Here is a 21,752-nt window from a genome sequence, read left to right as displayed (position 1 = left end):
TTTGTTTTGTACCATTTAGGTTCTTGTGTATATCTATTAATGTAATGTAAGCATTCAGACTCTTGTTATTCATATATAATGCCTGTATATGGGTCTGCAGTATATGTTATATTACTGAGGCTTTGTTTATTGATATCTATTATGAATTTCTTCTATTTAACTACATTACCCATATGTGATATGTATTGTTGTATAATTGGACATCTGCACCGCTACTCTATGTTTCTGCCTTATTCTAAAGGTGTAGGATGGGATCTCTTAATAACTTTTTATGTCTAAAACCCTTTGTTCTTCTGGGGGGATTTACAACATATATTACTGTATTACCTATGCGTTATGACATATACCATTCCTATTTGCAGATTTGCTAGATTATGTATGTTTATGCACGCAGCATTACGTGGGTCTGATTTTTATATGCGTGTGCATTTATTGATTGCCATGTACTTATGCACTTCTGTGTGTGGCGACGTCTTTTCTGCCCACTTTTTGCGCTCTGTGCGTTTTGTTTTTTTTTTTACACACTTGCCAGCACTTGCAATGGTGTCTCTGGATTCTGTGTGGTGGGCGCATGCACTCGCTGTGTCTGCTGCCCTGTGTCTCGGCGGTGCGCCGGCTTCCGGATCACGTGGGGCCCCACGTGTTTCCGGTCCCCAGCTGCCTGCTAAAGCGCGGTCCAGTGGGTATTGGGGTGACATCACCGCACAGAGTTTCCGGACTATTAGGTATTTAAAGCACGCACTCTGTCCTTGCTGTATGCCCCTTGAGGAAGGCACTACTTGCCGAAACGCGCGCCGGGGTAGGTGGGCTGGTCTTGTGCAGCACTTCACTCCATGTAGGTATGTCCTGATGTGCCTTTGTGATACTTTTTTGTGTGGGTGTTTCCCCCCTGTCATGAGTTGTGGGGATGTCTTTGGGGGTGTTTTTGCCCTATATATGTTTTGATTATACTAATACGGTCAGGGGGGATGGCCTGTGTAGCTCTTTATATACAGTGCCTACAAGTAGTATTCAACCCCCTGCAGATTTAGCAGGTTTGATAAGATGCAAATAAGTTAGAGCCTTCAAACTTCACACAAGAGCAGGATTTATTAACAGATGCATAAATCTTACAAACCAAAAAGTTATGTTGCTCAGTTAAATTTTAATAAATTTTAAACATACAAGTGTGGGTCAATTATTATTCAACCCCTAGGTTTAATATTTTGTGGAATAACCCTTGTTTGCAATTACAGCTAATAATCGTCTTTTATAAGACCTGATCAGGCTGGCACAGGTCTCTGGAGTTATCTTGGCCCACTCCTCCATGCAGATCTTCTCCAAGTTATCTAGGTTCTTTGGGTGTCTCATGTGGACTTTAATCTTGAGCTCCTTCCACAAGTTTTCAATTGGGTTAAGGTCAGGAGACTGACTAGGCCACTCCAACACCTTGATTTTTTGCCTCTTGAACCAGGCCTTGGTTTTCTTGGCTGTGTGCTTTGGGTCGTTGTCTTGTTGGAAGATGAAATGACGACCCATCTTAAGATCCTTGATGGAGGAGCGGAGGTTCTTGGCCAAAATCTCCAGGTAGGCCGTGCTATCCATCTTCCCATGGATGCGGACCAGATGGCCAGGCCCCTTGGCTGAGAAACAGCCCCACAGCATGATGCTGCCACCACCATGCTTGACTGTAGGGATGGTATTCTTGGGGTCGTATGCAGTGCCATCCAGTCTCCAAACGTCACGTGTGTGGTTGGCACCAAAGATCTCGTTCTTGGTCTCATCAGACCAGAGAACCTTGAACCAGTCTGTCTCAGAGTCCTCCAAGTGATCATGAGCAAACTGTAGACGAGCCTTGACATGACGCTTTGAAAGTAAAGGTACCTTACGGGCTCGTCTGGAACGGAGACCATTGCGGTGGAGTACGTTACTTATGGTATTGACTGAAACCAATGTCCCCACTGCCATGAGATCTTCCCGGAGCTCCTTCCTTGTTGTCCTTGGGTTAGCCTTGACTCTTCGGACAAGCCTGGCCTTGGCATGGGAGGAAACTTTCAAAGGCTGTCCAGGCCGTGGAAGGCTAACAGTAGTTCCATAAGCCTTCCACTTCCGGATAATGCTCCCAACAGTGGAGACAGGTAGGCCCAACTCCTTGGAAAGGGTTTTGTACCCCTTGCCAGCCTTGTGACCCTCCACGATCTTGTCTCTGATGGCCTTGGAATGCTCCTTTGTCTTTCCCATGTTGACCATGTATGAGTGCTGTTCACAAGTTTGGGGAGGGTCTTAAATAGTCAGAAAAGGCTGGAAAAAGAGATAATTAATCCAAACATGTGAAGCTCATTGTTCTTTGTGCCTGAAATACTTCTTAATACTTTAGGGGAACCAAACAGAATTCTGGTGGTTTGAAGGGTTGAATAATAAATGACCCTCTGAATAAACTTTTCACAATTTAAAAAAAAAAATTAAACAAAGAAATAACATTCTTTTTTGCTGCAGTGCATTTCACACTTCCAGGCTGATCTACAGTCCAAATGTCACAATGCCAAGTTAATTCCGAATGTGTAAACCTGCTAAATCTGCAGGGGGTTGAATACTACTTGTAGGCACTGTACATTCCACCCATAAGCACATATTCTTTACTCTATTTAGTGATACTTATGGTCATGCCCAATGAGTGTTTTTTTTTGCATAAGGGCCCAGCTCATCTCGGGCAATTTTATGTGCTGGAATTCATCTGATTCCATCTTTTTAGCCCTAATTTGCAGTCTGTCTGTTTTATATATGTGCCATTTTGTTCAATAAAGATGTTTTATTCTTCTTGGACTTTGTGACTGCCTCTTTGTTTTTGTTGCTTGCTATATACAATGCAGTTGTCCATAATTTGTCCTGATCTTGGGTGGTTATTAGTGTAATTTGTACCTCAGGTATTGATAATTTGCACCCATTATGTTCATCCGAAACTTGGTTTACTATGTTAAAGATATGGACGCATGAGGATCTATGCAGATCAAATGCTGCGCACAGTTATGCAAGTGTGAAACCAGCCTTAGCCTTGATTTTATTCCTTGAATCGGTGGTGCCTGCATGCATACGAGACCATTGGTGGTCCTATTCACTGATGGCATGCAAAGATAGCTGTCAATCAATGGGAAGTCATTTGTGATGAAGGAAAATAAGACATATCTCTGTGTGGCTCACCATAGGTCATAATGGGCATGTGTGACAACTGTGAAAAAATGGATCAAATACTTACATGTGAAGGGGGTCTTATTCTGAATCTGCTCTAACAAACCTATGTATCACATTCTGCTCAGCTTCTTCCCTATCCAAAGCTGTCTACATATTTGACTGCATGTAAGGAACGCAGACATCATAGGGCATCCCTGCATAGGATACCTTAAGAACGGATCGCTGTTTTGAGACAACCCCTTAAGTCCAGTTTACAAAGTCAAAATTATGATTATGGCATAAAACAGAGTTCCAAAGACTTGGGCAGGCAGAAACTTTCTGAAAGCATTAAGTAGGATCAAGTATAACCCAAGAGTTATACAAAGCGTGTGCATGGAAAACAGAAGTTCTATGAATATTCTACACTGAGCAAGGACATTTGGCAATGCTATATATCTGGCAAAACAAACCATCCGCTACATCAGGTCACATGCTCCTTTTCTGATTTACACACTTGAGGACTTTAAGCTGAAGGAATCAATCTCAGAAAAGTGCAGCACAATGATGAGCATTTACCTTGATCTCCAAGCGATGGTTTATAGCTAAAGCAGAATGTTCCAAGGCTTTGATAACAGACGCATATGAATCAGAAAACTTTGTATATTTTCCAACCAGGGCAATGCTGCAGGACTCAAGGAGACGGTCATATCTGCATCAGGAGAATCGATAGGATAGAAACTCAGCTTTTGTATGCAAGGCTGAAAGATTACAGTTTTCTTAATATTGTAAGGTTTTAAATGATTTAATGGTGCAGAAAAAAAAAAAAATAGTATGTTCCATCATCAACAAGAAATGTGTTAATTGAATATCTAGGCACAAGATCACCTTTCAGGTTTCTTTACTCTGGCAATTCATCCATTAAATGTGAGGCTAGAACCATAGACACCAATTAGAATTCCCAAGGGTCAATAGTTTCTCATAGCGCCTGACACATCAGAAAATCTAATGCTGGACAAAATGAAAAAAATATACCGTAATCTTGATGTTTTAGGATATGGGGCAAGATCCCACATCTTCTGTGTATTTCTAAGTGCAAAAAACAAGTTTCATATTACAGTTAAGGCAAATTTTATGTAATTTAAAGAAAAAAAAAAATCTCATGTCCATTGTAGAATGTAAAGATAGGAAAAAAAATGTTAAAAGAAAAAATTGTTATGACTGATACTAACTCTGTTCCTAAAACTTTTGTTACTCAATTTAGTCCCCAGTTTGGGGATATAAAGGATCTTATCCTTAAATATATTCCTACTAGCTGAAGAGCCCGGCGCTGCTCGGGCATAGTAACTAACTGTGGTTAGTTATAGCAAATTATAATTATCCTCCATCCCATAGTCCCGTGCCCATATACCCATCATACATATCCACGATTCCATAGGCCCGTGCCCATATACCCATCATACATATCCCTCCATCCCATAGTCCCATGCCCATAAACCCATCATACATATTCTCCATCCCATAGTCCCATGCCCATATACCCATCATACATATCCTCCATCCCATAGTCCAGTGCCCATATACCCATCCTCCATCCCATAGTCCCGTGCCCATATACATATCCGCCATCCCATAGTCCCGTGCCCAAATAACCATCACACATCCTCCATCCCATAGGCCCGTGCCTATACCCATCATACATATCCTCCATCCCATAGTCCAGTGCCCATATACCCATCCTCCATCCCATAGTCCCGTGCCCATATACATATCCGCCATCCCATAGTCCCGTGCCCAAATAACCATCACACATCCTCCATCCCATAGGCCCGTGCCCATATACCCATCATACATATCCTCCATCCCATATTCCCATGCCCATATACCCATCATACATATCCTCCACCCCATAGCCCCATGCCCATATACCCATCATACTTATCCTCCATCCCATAGTCCCGTGTCCATATACCCATCATACATATCTGCCATCCCATAGTCCAGTGCCCATATACCCATCACACATTCTCCATCCCATAGTCAACCATTATGACATCATAATGAGCGGCGGGGCTTGCAATCTATGACATCAGCGTCTCCATGGCAACCATTATGACATCATAATGAGGGGCGGGGCTTGATATGCACACACTGTTTCCCCATTATGCAAATAGGGGCATTGTGACATAATGAGGGGCGGGGCTTGACACGCACACACTTTTTCCCCAGTATGTAGATAGGGGCAAAATTGTTTGGTAAATTGGAACGTGCAGGGTTAAAATTTCGCCTCACAACATAGCTTAGGACGCTCTCGGGGTCCAGACGTGTGAGTGTGCCAAATTTTTTGGCTGTGGCTGCGACGGTGCGGATGCCTATCCCAGACATACATACATACATACATACACACACACTTTGAGCTTTATATATTAGAGAAGCCGACCCCCCTAATTTTGCCACAAAAAACTGGGAAAACATTGACTCGTGTATAAGCCTAGGGTGGAAAATGCAGCAGCTACTGGTAAATTACAAAAATAAAAATAGATACTAATAAAAGTAAAATTAATTGAGACATCAGTAGGTTAAATGTTTTTGAATATCCATATTGAAATCAGGAACACCATATAATGCTCCATACAGTTCATGATGGCCCCATAAGATGCTCCATACAAAATACACCCCATATATTGCTGTACAAAGGTTAATAATGCCCCACAGCCCATGCTGCCCCACAGCCCATGCTGCCCCACAGCCCATGCTGCCCCACAGCCCATGCTGCTCCATAGATGCTGCCCCACAGCCCATGCTGCCCCACAGCCCATGCTGCCCCACAGCCCATGCTGCCCCACAGCCCATGCTGCCCCACAGCCCATGCTGCCCCACAGCCCATGCTGCTCCACAGCCCATGCTGCCCCACAGCCCATGCTGCCCCACAGCCCATGCTGCTCCACAGCCCATGCTGCTCCATAGATGCTGCCCCACAGCCCATGCTGCTCCATAGATGCTGCCCCACAGCCCATGCTGCTCCATAGATGCTGCCCCACAGCCCATGCTGCTCCATAGATGCTGCCCCACAGCCCATGCTGCTCCATAGATGCTGCCCCACAGCCCATGCTGCTCCATAGATGCTGCCCCACAGCCCATGCTGCTCCATAGATGCTGCCCCACAGCCCATGCTGCTCCATAGATGCTGCCCCACAGCCCATGCTGCTCCATAGATGCTGCCCCACAGCCCATGCTGCTCCATAGATGCTGCCCCACAGCCCATGCTGCTCCATAGATGCTGCCCCACAGCCCATGCTGCTCCATAGATGCTGCCCCACAGCCCATGCTGCTCCATAGATGCTGCCCCACAGCCCATGCTGCTCCATAGATGCTGCCCCACAGCCCATGCTGCTCCATAGATGCTGCCCCACAGCCCATGCTGCTCCATAGATGCTGCCCCACAGCCCATGCTGCTCCATAGATGCTGCCCCACAGCCCATGCTGCTCCATAGATGCTGCCCCACAGCCCATGCTGCTCCATAGATGCTGCCCCACAGCCTATGCTGCTCCATAGATGCTGCCCCACAGCCTATGCTGCTCCATAGATGCTGCCCCACAGCCTATGCTGCCCCCATAGATGCTGTCCCACAGCCTATGCTGCCCCCATAGATGCTGCCCCACAGCCTATGCTGCCCCACAGCCTATGCTGCCCCCATAGATGCTGCCCCACAGCCTATGCCCCCATAGATGCTGCCCCACAGCCTATGCTGCCCCACAGCCTATGCTGCTCCATAGATGCTGCCCCACAACCTATGCTGCTCCATAGATGCTGCCCCACAACCTATGATGCTCCATAGATGCTGCCCCACAGCCTATGCTGCCCCATTGATGCTGCCCCACAGCCTATGCTGCCCCACAGCCTATGCTGCCCCACAGCCTATGCTGCCCCACAGCCTATGCTGCCCCACAGCCTATGCTGCCCCCATAGATGCTGCCCCACAGCCTATGCTGCCCCCATAGATGCTGCCCCACAGCCTATGCTGCCCCACAGCCTATGCTGCCCCACAGATGCTGCCCCACAGCCTATGCCCCCATAGATGCTGCCCCACAGTCTATGCCCCCATAGATGCTGCCTATGCCCCCATATGCTGCCCCATAGCCTATGCCCCCATATGCTGCCCCATAGCCTATGCCCCCATATGCTGCCCCATAGCCTATGCCCCCATATGCTGCCCCATAGCCTATGCCCCCATATGCTGCCCCATAGCCTATGCCCCCATATGCTGCCCCATAGCCTATGCCCCCATATGCTGCCCCATAGGCCAATGCCCCCATATGCTAATGCCCCCATATGCTGCTCCATAGGATAATGCAAAGTGCTGCGGAATATGTCGGCGCTATAGAAATAAAATTTATTACTATTATTATATGCCCCCATACAGTTGTGGCCAAAAGTATTGACACCCCTGCAATTTTGTCAGATAATACTCAGCTTCTTCCTGAAAATGATTGCAAACACAAATTCTTTGGTATTATCTTCATTTAATTTGTCTTAACTGAAAAAAAAAAAAAACACAAAAAGAATTGTCCTAACGCCAAATTGGATATAATTCCACACCAAACATAAAAAAAGAGGGGCCCCACAGATGCTGCCCCACAGCCTATGCTGCTCCATAGATGCTGCCCCACAGCCTATGCTGCTCCATAGATGCTGCCCCACAGCCTATGCTGCTCCATAGATGCTGCCCCACAGCCTATGCTGCTCCATAGATGCTGCCCCACAGCCTATGCTGCTCCATAGATGCTGCCCCACAGCCTATGCTGCTCCATAGATGCTGCCCCACAGCCTATGCTGCTCCATAGATGCTGCCCCACAGCCTATGCTGCCCCATAGATGCTGCCCCACAGCCTATGCTGCCCCACAGCCTATGCTGCTCCATAGATGCTGCCCCACAGCCTATGCTGCCCCCATAGATGCTGCCCCCATAGATGCTGCCCCCATAGATGCTGCCCCACAGCCTATGCCCCCATAGATGCTGCCCCATAGCCTATGCCCCCATATGCTGCCCCATAGCCTATGCCCCCATATGCTGCCCCATAGCCTATGCCCCCATATGCTGCCCCATAGCCTATGCCCCCATATGCTGCCCCATAGCCTATGCCCCCATATGCTGCCCCATAGCCTATGCCCCCATATGCTGCCCCATAGGCTAATGCCCCCATATGCTGCTCCATAGGATAATGCCCAATAGGATAATGTAAAGTGCTGCGGAATATGTCGGCGCTATAGAAATAAAATTTATTACTATTATTATATGCCCCCATACAGTTGTGGCCAAAAGTATTGACACCCCTGCAATTTTGTCAGATAATACTCAGCTTCTTCCTGAAAATGATTGCAAACACAAATTCTTTGGTATTATCTTCATTTAATTTGTCTTAACTGAAAAAAAAAAAAAACACAAAAAGAATTGTCCTAACGCCAAATTGGATATAATTCCACACCAAACATAAAAAAAGAGGGTGGACAAGAGTATTGGCACTGTTCGAAAAATCATGTGATGCTTCTCTAATTTGTGTAATTAACAGCACCTGTAACTTACCTGTGGCACCTAACAGGTGTTAGCAATAGTTAAATCACACTTACTGCCAGCTGACTGATTAAAGTTGACTCAACCTCTGTCCTGTGTCCTTGTGTGTACCACATTGAGAATGGAGAAAAGAAAGAAGACCAAAGAACTGTCTGAGGACTTGAGAAACCAAATTTTGAGGAAGCATGAGCAATCTCAAGGCTACAAGTCCATCTCCAAAGACCTGAATGTTCCTGTGTCTACCGTGCGCAGTGTCATCAAGAAGTTTAAAGCCCATGGCACTGTGGCTAACCTCCCTAGATGTGGACGGAAAAGAAACATTGACAAGAGATTTCAACGCAAGATTGTGCGGATGTTGGATAAAGAACCTCGACTAACATCCAAACAAGTTCAAGCTGCCCTGCAGTCCGAGGGTACAACAGTGTCAACTCGTACTATCTAAGGTGGCCAGCAATGATTCCAGACCTGAATCCCATAGAACACCTGTGGAGAGATCTAAAAATGTTTAGTTTGGAGAAGGCACCTTTGAAATATCAGGGACCTGGAGCAGTTTGCCAAAGAAGAATGGTCTAAAATTCCAGCAGAGCATTGTAAGAAACTCATTGATGGTTACCGGAAGCGGTTGTCACAGTTATTTTGGCTAAAGGTTGTGCAACCAAGTATTAGGCTGAGGGTGTCAATACTTTTGTCTGGCCCATTTTTGGAGAGGTGTGTGAAATGATCAATGTTTTGCTTTTTGCTTCATTCTCTTTTGTGTTTTTTCATTTAAGACAAATTAAATGAAGATAATCATACCAAAGAATTTGTGATTGCAATCATTTTCAGGAAGAGTATTATCTGACAGAATTGCAGGGGTGTCAATACTTTTGGCCACAACTGTATGCTGCCCCATAGACTATGCCCCCACATGCTGCCCCATAGACTATGCCCCCACATGCTGCCCCATAGACTATGCCCTCATATGCTGCTCTATAGAATATGCCCCCATATGCTGCCCCACAGACTATGCCTCCATATGTTATGCCCCCATATGCTGTTCCATAGAATATGCCCCTCCATATATTATGCCCCCATATGCTGCTGCTGCTGCCAAAAAAAAAAAAGCCATACTCACCTCTCCTGCTCAGGACCCGACACCTGAGATATTCACCTCTCCGGGTTTCATCGCTGCTCACCGCTGTTTGCCGCTTCCTGTGTCAGTGACTGTTCAGCTAGCACTAACCACGTCACCGCGCCCCCTGCTGGCTAAACGTCACTGACACAGGAGCAGTGATGGACCGGGGACAGGTGACTATCGCTATACTTACTCCCTCCTAGCGCGGTCTTTGCAGCGCAGCTTCTCCACGGTCTCCCTTCCTGCCTTCAGCGATCACGTGATACTGCTCATTATACTCATGAACATGAGAATATTCATGAGTTGTACCACTTGACCGCTGAAGACAGGAAGGGAATCTGTGGAGAAGAGGGGGAGCTGCAGAGACCGTTCCCGGGGGGGGGGGGAGGTAAGTATGATCTCTGACACCCTTATATTGGCCGGAAATTCGTACTGGGTTTTAACCAGTGAACAGGTGTGACTTTAATGATGCTATACTGATAGCCTACACCTGACTATGCGGCTTTTGGTATATAAGACAGACAGAAATTGTATTATGTAGAGCAATGATTAAGAGGTGTTGAGCTCGAAAAGCATCTGTACTACTGTCCCTTATGATGGTGGTGACAATATGCTATTTATGTGAAGTTGGATGTTAATCATTTTTGCATAATAAAGAAAGAAAAAATTGTTTCAAGGAACCAAGAGCTGGACTATATTTTCCTCTTTGCATGTCCATTGTGGGTTTGTTTTTTTGAGCCCTGCAGAGACTGACCGGCGTTGCCATTTATAAATCTGCAACGTGTCAATTTATGTTGCAGTAGGCATGCATTTTCTTTCGAAATTTTCCTCAGACTAGCATAAAATGAGGAAAATCCACACAGAAAAAAACCAAGTTATTTGCTTGTCCAGGATGGAAACCCAATAAAAACGCATGTGATTTTCACATAACTTATGATAAAGTTTAACCAAAGCTAAAGATCAGAAGTTTCAAAAGCACCTTAACTTATTCAGCATTGAGTATGAGTGTCACATGCAAAAAAGGCCCGCACTTGCACGCCCTTGTCATGCCATCAATCAGGGAAATTATGGTTCCCTGAGGAATGTTGTGCCGTGCTGAAAAACAACTAGGCACATGAATCTAGATCCATTGCTGGCAGCTCTTTCTGCCACTGCTGACCAATGATGTCCAAAAGTGCTCAATGGTAGACAAATCTGAAGATGCTGCAGGACAGGTAGCACATTTAGACCACTCAGACAGCAGAACAAGCAACATACAGGGGTTGGACAAAATAATGGAAACACCTAACGTTTTGGCATCATAATCTTCCAACATGTTATAAACATGCAAACCGTGACATATGGTAATGTTTTGCAGTTGATTTTTGTTATGTGATATGTGTATGTAAATTAACTGTTTGTTTTGCAGAATTGTAAGAACATTGATGAGAACCTGATACCAATGGCAGACCTCTCAGATTTTCAAAGAGGCCAAATTGTTGATGCTCGTATGGCAGGCGCTAATGTAACAAGAAAGTGCCCGAATGCTTGGCTCGTCAAGAGGTACTGTCTCCAAAGTAATGACTGCGTTTGAAAGAGAAGGAAAAACGTCCGCAGCCAAGCACAAGTCTGGCCGAAAGTCGAAGTTGACTGAGAGAGACCGTCGGACTCTAAAGCGAATTGTGAGATAGGATTACAAGACCACGGCTCCGAAAATCACTGCTGAGCTAAATAAATACCTACAGAACCCAGTTTCCACGAAAACTGTTCGTCGGGAGCTGCACAAATCTGGATTCCACGGAATTAGAAAACCGCTGCTCTCAATGACAAATGTTTCCAAGCTTTTAGAGTGGTGTAGAAACCTCCAGAATTGGTCCCTCAAGCAGTGGAAACATGTGATTCTCAGACGAATCATCGTTTACCCTATTTCCGACCTCCGGCTTAGTGTACGTTTGGAGACAGCCGAAAGAAGCATTCCATCCAGACTGCCTTCTCCCAACCGTAAAACATGGTGGAGGTTCTGTGATGATCTGGGGTGCTATTTCGTGGAGATCCGCTGGGCCAATGATATCCCTTCATGGAAGAATTAACAGCAGAGATTTAGGCATTTTGGGAGACCAAGAGCATCCTATGATTCAAGCACTGTTTCCGGAGCGGAACGCCATCTTTCAGGATGATAATGCACCAATTCATACAGCTAGAATCATTGAAGCATGGCACAAGGCACATTCTAATGAAGTTGAGCATTTCATCTGGCCCCCACAATCCCCAGACCTCAATATTATTGAGCATTTATGGTCGATTTTAGAGATTCAAGTTAAACGTCGATTTCCGCCGCCATCGTCGCTCAAAGAACTGAAGGGTGTTTTAACTGAAGAATGGGCTAAAATTCCTTTGGAAACAATTCACACCTTGAATGAATCCATACCTCAGAGAATTGAGGCTGTAATCGCCGCAAAAGGTGGACCTACACCATATTAAACTAACTTTTGTTGATGTTTCCAGGTGTTTCCATTATTTTGTCCAACCTTTGTAAACGAGCGGAGGGGGAAAAAAAGGCTCCATGGCAACCCCATAGAGACCTTCATGAGAAAATGTCAAACCGGTCCTACTTTTAATACTATGATGTGATATGGCATAATGTATGGTACCTAAAACCCTCTAGTCTTCATTTCAGGAACACTAGCAACTGGGCTTTTACATTGATTTGGTCAAGGAACAATGATTCGGCCATTCCTTTAGAGTGTCCCCATAGTTGTTTTTTTCATCATGGCAATGACAGGCCACATGTTCCCATGAGCAGCCTGCATGTCCTAAACTTGCCATCATTTCCTCTCTATACTTATCTCCCATCAAGCACGTGGGATGTCATTGGCTCGCAATTGCAAAGGAAGCTGCCAGCAGCAGATCTTAATGATTTGTTTCTCCCATGTGCATTTAGCATGGCAGAACATTCCCATTAATAGCATGCTAATGTGCTTAAGTAGATGTATTTCTGCACATGGTGCAGACACTTGAGAACATTTTTTTATAGCATCTTGATTTATAATTTACACATCATTTATATGTCTATAAATTCTGTGATTTCCATAATTCTGTGACTTATCATTCTTAGTGTTGCAATTTCAATTTGGAGCAGTGAATATTAAAAAAAAAAAAAAAAAAAAAAAAAAAAAAAATACCTCAGTGAAAAAAAACATGCCGAGAGAGCATGAAATAATGACTCAAATTACCAGGTAACCACCAGCCCTCAAAGCACACGTCACAAATTCTGTGTCAAGAACCTTGGGTCGAAGCAGATAAAATTCCTCAGGTTACACAGGTTCTTCAGTAATTTTGATTCACTGTTTCATGCTTCCTTAGCTCTTTGCTAAGGAACACTTTCCTCTTGAGATATGGCATTATATGTGATGAATACATTCACTTTAATGTATCTATGGGTTTTTACTGCATGTTACTTCCCAGGCCAGAATGTCTCCTTTTCCAGTATTCCATTTGTGCAGCCTTCACTTTTTAATGTTTCATGATATGGAGTGTTTTTTTATCAAATGCATCAATAAAGTCTAACATTTTTAATGATGCACAAGCGCTGCAATATATTTTTCTGACATCAGAATTAAGTCCACCATTGTACCTCAAAGTACATAAGCTGCAAGTATGTCATATCGCAATATTGAGATAGACAAATCCATACTCCAGAAAAATTGATTGCCTGTGAATTGCTAAAAAAAGATCATTCAGCTAATGTAATGCAAGATGCCAAACCTTTGGTGACACTTTTAGGCCAAATTCCTATCACGTTTGCGTTGTAGTAAAAGGTTGATTGTTATGGAGTAGACTGTTCTTAACTGCAGTCTTTGGCTGTAGCTTTCGGACCCATGGCATCTTAATTAATATGCATTTCTGCATTTTCAAGCCTTCTGTATATTAATAGAACTGTCATTTTACCTATCTGCCATTTCTTTCCACTTCAGAAGCATCTTGCGAGGCTCGCGCCCAATAGGAAGATCTAACCGTTTCCGAAAATATTCAACTACACCTTGCTCCTCCAGAAGCAATGGAACTCTGTATATAGAAGAGACATCATGTACGCAGATGACCTAGAAGATTTAGAGAGGAGTTAGAGATCTTGTCTACATTGTAGGAAGACTGTCCATAAGAACTGAGACAACGCCTAGGAGGTGGACATCCATATGGTTATCATACATTTATAAGAGATCAGTGCTATCTTCCAGAAATATCAATATTAGAATAGCTTTACCACCAGAAAAAAAAAAAATGTACCATCTAACCATAGGCTAGATTATTGCTGGTGATCTTGCCACTGGGACTGCTACGATCATTAGAATAGGGGTCCCAAGTGCCTTAGTCCTTTTTTAACTCCTTTGCCAACCGGACAAATTTTCCTTTTAGCTGGAGTAGTTCTGCCTTGAGGTACCAGCAATAATCCCTGTGGTAGGATGTAGAAAGCTCATAGAGACTTATCAAAGTGACTTGCAGTTGTAATTGCTGCAAAAGGAGGCTCTAAAAAAGTACTGACTTTAGGGGAGTGAATAGTTATGCACACGGAAGTTTTCAGTTACTTTGTGCTATTTGTTGTTTGCTTCACAATAATGAACTGATGCAAACCCTCAAAAACAATGAAAATCTAGATTGTGAGGTAGGTAGCAAAACAAAAAATGCAAAGGGATGGTGGTGAATACTTTAGGAAGCCACTGTGATTCATGGACATTTGAATGAGGCACAAACCTTGTATGGAAAGGCGACTTAAAAGGAGATTTTTGTGTTCTCACCGTATAATCTTTCTCTTAGCCTCTAATTGGGGGTCACTGCTGCTGCTGTCCACTAGGAGGCGACACTATGCATAATCTGAAAAAGATTAACTATGGCTCCTCCTCTGCAGTATACACCCCTGGACGGCATCAGCCTTCTCCAGTTTTGTGCAAAAGCATTAGGAGGAAGTTAACAGAAATAACATATCCATGCCTGTAATAAGGCCACCATGTACGAGCTCAAAGAACAATATGAGAACTCAACCGTAACAACGGCCCGTAAGGGCAACAGGGTGGGAGCTGTGCCCCCCAATTAGAGGCTAAGAGAAAGATTTTACGGTGAGTACACAAAGATCTCCTTTACTCTGTCGCCTCATTGGGGGACACAGAACCATGGGACGTCCCAAAACAGTCCCTGGGTGGGAAGCAATGGACGAATATTGTGCAGACAGGTCCCTAAACTTGGGGCACTGCCGCCTGCAGAACCCGTCTACCCAGGCTCGCATCCGCTGAGGACTGGGTATGAACTCTGTAGTGTTTCGTAAACGTGTGTAAGCTAGTCCAAGTGGCTGCCTTACACACCTGTTGTGCCGAATGGCCCAGGAGGCACTACCACCCGCGTAGAGTGTGCCGTGATACCGGCCGGAAGAGATTTGTTAAGGCGGTAAGCCTCTTGTATGGTGGACTTGATCCACCTGGCAAGGGTAGCTTTGGAAGCCGGCAGACCCTTGCGAACGCCTTCCGGAAGAAGGAAAAGGGAATCAGACTTTCAGAAGGGTGCAGTCCTAGACACGTATATACGCAATGCCCTGACGGGGTCAAGCGCATGCAGAGCCTTCTCCACTCTATGAACCGGAACCGGGCAAAGGGATGGCAGTGAAATTTCCTCATTGAGGTGGAAGTTGGACACAACCTTCGGAAGGAAGGATGGGACTGTACGGAGAACCACCTTGTCCTGGTGAAAGGCTAGCAAGGGCCGTCTGCAGGAGAGTGTTGACAATTCAGACACCCTGCGAAGCGAGGTGATTGCCACCAGAAAAACCACCTTCTGTGATAGAGTGCGGAGTGGGACTTCCTTAAGGGGTTCGAAAGGTGGTGCCTGCAATGCTGTCAGGACCAGGTTGAGGTCCCACGTTTCCAGTGGACGTCTGTAGGGGGGAACCAATCGGGAAACCCCCTGGAGAAAGGTCCTTACTTGCGGCTTGTTAGCGATGCACCTCTGAAAAAGCACCGAGAGCGCTGACACCTGGCTCTTAAGCGAGCCCAGGGATAGCCTGGCATCCAGGCCCGATTGGAGAAAGCCAAGGACTTTTGGGAGGGAATAAGAGAGTGGAATTTGGCCGCGAGATTCGCACTAGGTGAAGAAAGCTCTCCAGGTACGGTAATAAATCTTAGCGGAGGCTGGCTTCCGTGCCTGATCATGGTTCTAATGACGTCCGTTGAGAGTCCTGCCTGGGTTAGGACCCAGGTCTCAAGGGCCACGCCGTTAAATTGAGAGCCCCTGAGTTCTGGTGGTAGAACGGGCCTTGTGACAGAAGATCGGGACGGTCGGGGTGACGCCAGGGGACGTCTGCTGTAAGTTGTACGACGTCGACGTACCATGTACGTCTGGGCCAGTCTGGCGCGATCAGGATGGTTGGAACTCCCTCATGACTCTGGATATCAGGGGGGAGAGGTGGAAAGATGTACAGAAGCTGGAACTGGGTTCAGTCCTGAACCAGAGCAACTGCTCCGAGCGACCGCGGATCGCGTGTCCAGGCCATTGAGATGGGATGCCATTAGGTCCACGTCTGGGGTCCCCCAGTGATGGCAGATCTGTCGAAAGATTTCGGGATGGAGAGACCACTCCCGAGTCCATTCCTTGTCTGCTTAGGAAGTCGGCTTCCCAGTTGTCCACACCTGGAATGTGGACCGCAGAGAGTACCGACCTCATGTCTTCCGCCCAGTGGAGGATATGTGCCACTTCTCTCATCGCCTGGGTACTGTGGGTCCCGCCTTGGTGGTTCACATAAGCCACTGCCGTGGCATTGTCCGACTGTACTCTGATATGAGAGGCTGCCAGTGAGTGACAAATGGCTCTCAATGTCAGGAAGATGGCCCGAATTTCCAAGACGTTGATGGGCATGTTCGCTTCCACTGGTGACCACTTGCCCTGTGCCCTGTGATGTAGGTGCACCGCACCCCAACCTGTCAGGCTCGCATCGGTGGTCAGGACCTTCCATTGACCTGAGAGAAGGGATTTTCCCGTTGCCAGTGAGGTTGGCTTGAGCCACCAGTGAAGGGACCTCCTGGTTGCCGACGTTAGCTGGAACTCCCTGTCGTGGGAGAAAGGATTCCTGTCCCAGGACATGAGGATGGCTAATTGAAGAGGCCTGAGGTGAAACTGGGCAAATGGTACCTCCTCCATTGCTGCTGCCATCCTGCCGAGGACTCTCATGGCAAACCGGAGAGATCGGGGGGATTGCGGAGTATGCGAACTCCTAGACGAGGAGCCAGTGCCTTGTCTCTGGGAAGGAGCACCAGACCCCTGGTGGTGTCGAATAGCATCCCCAGGAAGGTCAGAGACTGACTCGGTGTAGTCGATGACTTTTGTAAGTTGACTAACCAGCCCAGGCGACTCAGAGTGTCAATTTTGATTGAGACGCTGACCTCGCATTCCTTGAAGGTGGAAGCCTTGATGAGAAGGTCGTCCAGGTATGGAACGACTACTATGCCTCTGGAGTGTAGAACGTCTATGGTGGCAGCCATAACCTTGGTAAATGTTCTGGGAGCCGTGGCGAGTCCGAACGGGAGAGCCACGAACTGGTAGTGGTCCTGGTCGATAGCGAACCTGAGAAATCTCTGATGGGCGGGAACAATCGGTATATGCAGGTATGCATCCTGCATGTCTATGGAGGCGAGATATTGTCTTTGCTCCATGGACGCAATGATGGACCGAAGGGACTCCATGCGAAAATGACAAACTCGTACATACTTGTCGAGTTGTTTTAGGTCTAGTTTGGGCCGGACGCTGCCTCCTTTTTTGGGGACTGCGAATAGATTGGAGTAGAACCCTCAGAAACGTTCGGCCGCGGGAACCGGTACTACGACTCCTGCTTGAAGGAGAGAGGAAACCGCTTGGTGGAAAGTACGAGCCTTTTCTGGCGGTTTTGGGGAAACAGAGGAAGAACCGGTTCGGTGGACTGGAAGTGAACTCTATCTTGTATCCGGAAGACACCATTTCCCTGACCCACCTGTCTTCTGTAATAGGCAGCCAGACTTGCTGAAAGAGTAGAAGTCGTCCGCCTACGGGTGAGGTGTCTTCCAGAGTTCGTGAGTCAGGATGAGGAGAAATTCTGATGTTTTCCTCCTTTGGGCTTCGCCTGGCCTGTTTTCGACTACCAGGTCCTGTCTGGCCTATGCGCCGCCCGTGGGTTGTACCTGCGTGGAGAGCGGTTACGATTTTGTGCTGGACGCGAGGCGGACCAGCCCGAAGAATTCCGAAAGGATCGGAATCCTGTTTGGTTACACCGTTTGAACGTGCGTTTAGGTTTTAGTTGAGGGAGAGAGGTACTCTTTCCCCCAGTGGCATTGGATATCATTGTGTCCAACTTTTCACCGAAAAGCCGTCCACTAAGGTACGGGAGATGCGTGAGGGACTTCTTTGAGGCCGCATCCGCTTTCCATTCCCGCAGCCAGAGGATATGCCGAATCGTGATGGCGTTTGATGCTATCCCCGCTACACCTCTTGCGGAATCCAGGGCTGCATGAAGCATATAATCTGCTACCACTGCTATTTGAACCGCTTGGTCTGACAACTCAGGATTTGAAGCTTTGAGGCCAGTTTGCAATTTTTTGGCCCAAGCCAGAATGGCCTTGGCTGCCCATACTGAAGCGAACGCGGGAGCCCCCTGCCGCTTCGAAAACTGAATGAGCCATGCTTTCTACCTGCCGGTCTGCAGTGTCCCTGAGGGTTGAGCTATCTGGCAGTGATAGGAGGGTCTGTGCTGCTAGCCTAGAGACTGGGGGGTCCATTTCGGGCGGATCTGTCCACTCCTTGGTGTTCTTTTAAGGGAAGGGGTACCTAGCCTCCAAATATTTGCGATTGGTGAATTTCTTCTCAAGCTGCGAAAACTGCATAGTAAGGATCGCCTGAAATTCCGGGTGGTTAGAGAAGACCTTAGGTGGTTTCAGAACACCTTCAAAGCAAATCTTGTGTTCTGGGGCTTCCGGGGGTGGATCAGAAATGTCCAGCACCTGATGGATGGAAGAGATTATGTCCTCAACTAGCGCTGTATTGCTAGGGGGACAAGGGACCAGAGACGTCTCCGTTTCGTTGTCTGAGTTGGAGTCACAGATGCCTTCCGAATCCTGCGTATCGCTGAGGCGTTACCCGGTGGGCGAGCTGGGGCGAAGGCCTTCTGTCGTCGGGGATCGCTGTGGAGATCTGCGTTGTCTGTCTCTGGTAGGGGACGGTCTAGGTGACCTGGAACTACGGTGTCTCTCCCTAGAGGGGGATGACCGTGTGCTATGGAATGACACAGAGGAACGCGATGTGTGGGTGCGCTTACGTCTGGGAGAGCCAGAAACGGCCTGTCCCTGAGTGGAGCTGTCCCTTTGCTGGGTAACGCTCATAGCCGAGACATGACCCAGCAGAGCCTGGAGCAATGTGGAGGTTAGGTTATCTATGGACTGCGTCATAGACTGCGACATCTGGGTAGCCCATTCCAGCATGGTAGCAGCTGCTGAAGCATTGGTAGGAGCCTCTTGGGGTTCTGACCCAGTATTCTGGATACAGTCCCGACAGTGCGGGTACGTGCTGCCACTGGGGAGAGTGGTTTTGCAGGCTGTGCAGAATGCATAAAAGCAGTCCTTCTTGGTTCTCTTGGACCTTGAGCCCGGCATAGTGCACAGAGTGCGGAAGGGCTAGCTATGACAGGGCCCTACAGGGGTGGCTATGCAGGGAAAAACCTATAGGAGAGCCTTACAGGGAATCCGGATTCACAGCCGAGTAAAAAACCCGAGCTGTGATCTTACGCCAACAGCGTGCCCCTAGGTCCAGCGCCGAAGATCCACAGTCCTGTGCCCCCCCGGAGACTGGCTGGCGTGATGCTGCTGATGCCTGAAGCAGAAATGGCCACCAAGAGGATGAGGAGGGAGAAGGGGGCAGAGAGCTGAGAAAGAGCGTGCAGAGATGCGTAAAAACGCGCCCTTTCTGTCTCGATCTGCCCCTTCTATGACACTGTAGAGTGTCATATTTGTTATCCGGGGGCGGGCCGGGGGGGTGGAGGAGGCGGCGACCTCAGCTAGGCCAAAGCCGCAGCCTAAATTAGTTACCGATGCCCAGAAAGGGCTCCAGGCCAGCGCAGAAGTCCGGGAGGGGGTCGGATCTGAACCGGACCCCCCCCGAATAGAAAGGCAGGATAGCGGTGGGGCCACAATCGGAAGCGGGGCCCTGTGATGGGTCCCCCTGAGGCGATATGGAGCTGGTGCTGCCGCAGAGACAGGGGCGCAGGGAGCCCTGTGTCTGTATGTGCCATGCCTGCCCGCACTCCCCCCCGGCCCCGACAGGAGCCAGCAGCTGGGCTGGGGTCCCTGGATACTGTGAGCTGCAGATTGCCGTGGTACAGACCCTACCTGAGGCGTGTCTCAACCTAATTCCCCCAGAGGGGGATTAGGGAGGGTGCTGCTGTCACCATCAGGGGGCTTCCTCCTGGCCTCGACCTCAACCCAAGACCAAAAGGAATTGGGGAAGGAGGGGGGGGGGGTCTCGACTTCGAACCAGCACCCGCAGGACTGGGGAAGGAGCGACATGGGGAACAGCCATCTCAACTTCAACCGGGCACCCCATAATAGGGGGCCGAGGAAGGAGCCATGTCGGGAGTCTCACAGGAGACCCACTTTTCTTCATCTGTCATCCGTTAAAAAACGGAGTGAAAAAGAGAAAAAAATTCTTTAGGTGTGCCTCCTATGCGACACTAAGCAAAAACTGGAGAAGGCTGACGCCATCCAGGGGTGTATACTGCAGAGGAGGAGCCATAGTTAATCTTTTTCAGATTATGCATAGTGTCGCCTCCTAGTGGACAGCAGCATAACACCCATGGTTCTGTGTCCCTCAATGAGGCGACAGAGCAAACAAGTATTAAAATCTTACCTGTTCAGGTTCAACATGACAAAACATTGAAATCTTCTCCTTTACTGAGGTGTCCAGGGGTGTGGTGCACCTACAAACCACCTAAAAAAAAAATTGATTGGGGCATGGATTGGTCTAGTCCAAAAGAATGCAACATTTAGGTGTTTGCCGATTCAGGCATTTTTAATCATCAGCATAATTACTTACTAAATCTGGTGAGAGACCTAGACCACGCAGCTCCCGTACGCTGTTCTGAGTGGGCTTGGTTTTCTGCTCACCAGTGGCACTTGGCTACAAGTAACACACAAAAAAAATAAATAAATATTACATTATACATATATACACACATAGCTGTGGTCATAATATCCATGGGAGTGCAATGAAGTACACCATGTCAAATTTCCCCTCATATACAGTGTTTAAAGTTCTTGAATTTATAAACTGATATTTGATAGAGAAAATCATAAGGAACAAAAAAATATTGGACAGGAAAGAAAAAAAAAAATTACACAATTTAAAACAATGCAAAGACATGAATAATGGCACGCTCTTCTGTTCAGTGTTGAGATAAAGGGCAACATTAAACTAACCTGCAATTAATAAAAAAATTCGACTTATCTGACTCCACAAGCTCCTTACCTGCTCACTCAGTTGTCCACGAGTGATGTACGTATTCTATTCGTGGTTTTCATGGATGGAACGTGTACCCACTATAGTCTATGGAGCCAGTCACATGTCTGCGCATCGCTGTGTTTGACCCCAACGAGCAACCTCGTTGGCGACGCAGAACTCAGGTTGGAATCGTCAGAAAGGCTGTGTGACAAGGTACCAACGACCGCCGAGGTCGTTATATGGATCGCCGGATCGTTGTTGCGTTGCTGAAGAGATCTGCCTGTTTGGCAGGTCACTAGCGACCACTTAGAGACGCACCAGCGATCCTTACCAGGTTGTATCGTTGTCGGGATCGCTGGGACATCGCTAAGTGAAACGGGATCCTAAGTCTGGAAGAATTGTCCTCGCAATTAGTCTTACCTAAGCCCTTGGAAACCAAGCTTCAA

At 47.2% G+C, this 21,752-nt stretch overlaps 1 protein-coding gene across 2 annotated transcripts in view; it reads right to left on the bottom strand.

Moving 5' to 3' along the window:
- CTPS1 (CTP synthase 1) overlaps positions 1–21,752 on the bottom strand; it is a 114,119-nt gene that overhangs the window by 65,774 nt on the left and 26,593 nt on the right. For both annotated transcript variants that reach the window (XM_073564152.1, XM_073564153.1), the window contains exons 6-9: positions 20,902–20,985; positions 20,716–20,796; positions 13,759–13,910; positions 3,724–3,856 (exon numbers count right to left, since the gene is read on the bottom strand). In XM_073564152.1, coding sequence (XP_073420253.1) covers positions 3,724–3,856; positions 13,759–13,910; positions 20,716–20,796; positions 20,902–20,985 — 450 coding nt within the window. The remainder of the gene's footprint in view (positions 1–3,723; positions 3,857–13,758; positions 13,911–20,715; positions 20,797–20,901; positions 20,986–21,752) is intronic.

This window comes from Dendrobates tinctorius, unplaced genomic scaffold (assembly GCF_039654945.1).
Source record: "Dendrobates tinctorius isolate UK_male_01 unplaced genomic scaffold, ASM3965494v1 ptg000015l, whole genome shotgun sequence".
Lineage (NCBI taxonomy): Eukaryota > Metazoa > Chordata > Amphibia > Anura > Dendrobatidae > Dendrobates > Dendrobates tinctorius.
The sequence above is the reverse complement of the archived record's forward strand: the minus strand, read 5'-3'. Positions and strand labels throughout refer to the sequence as shown.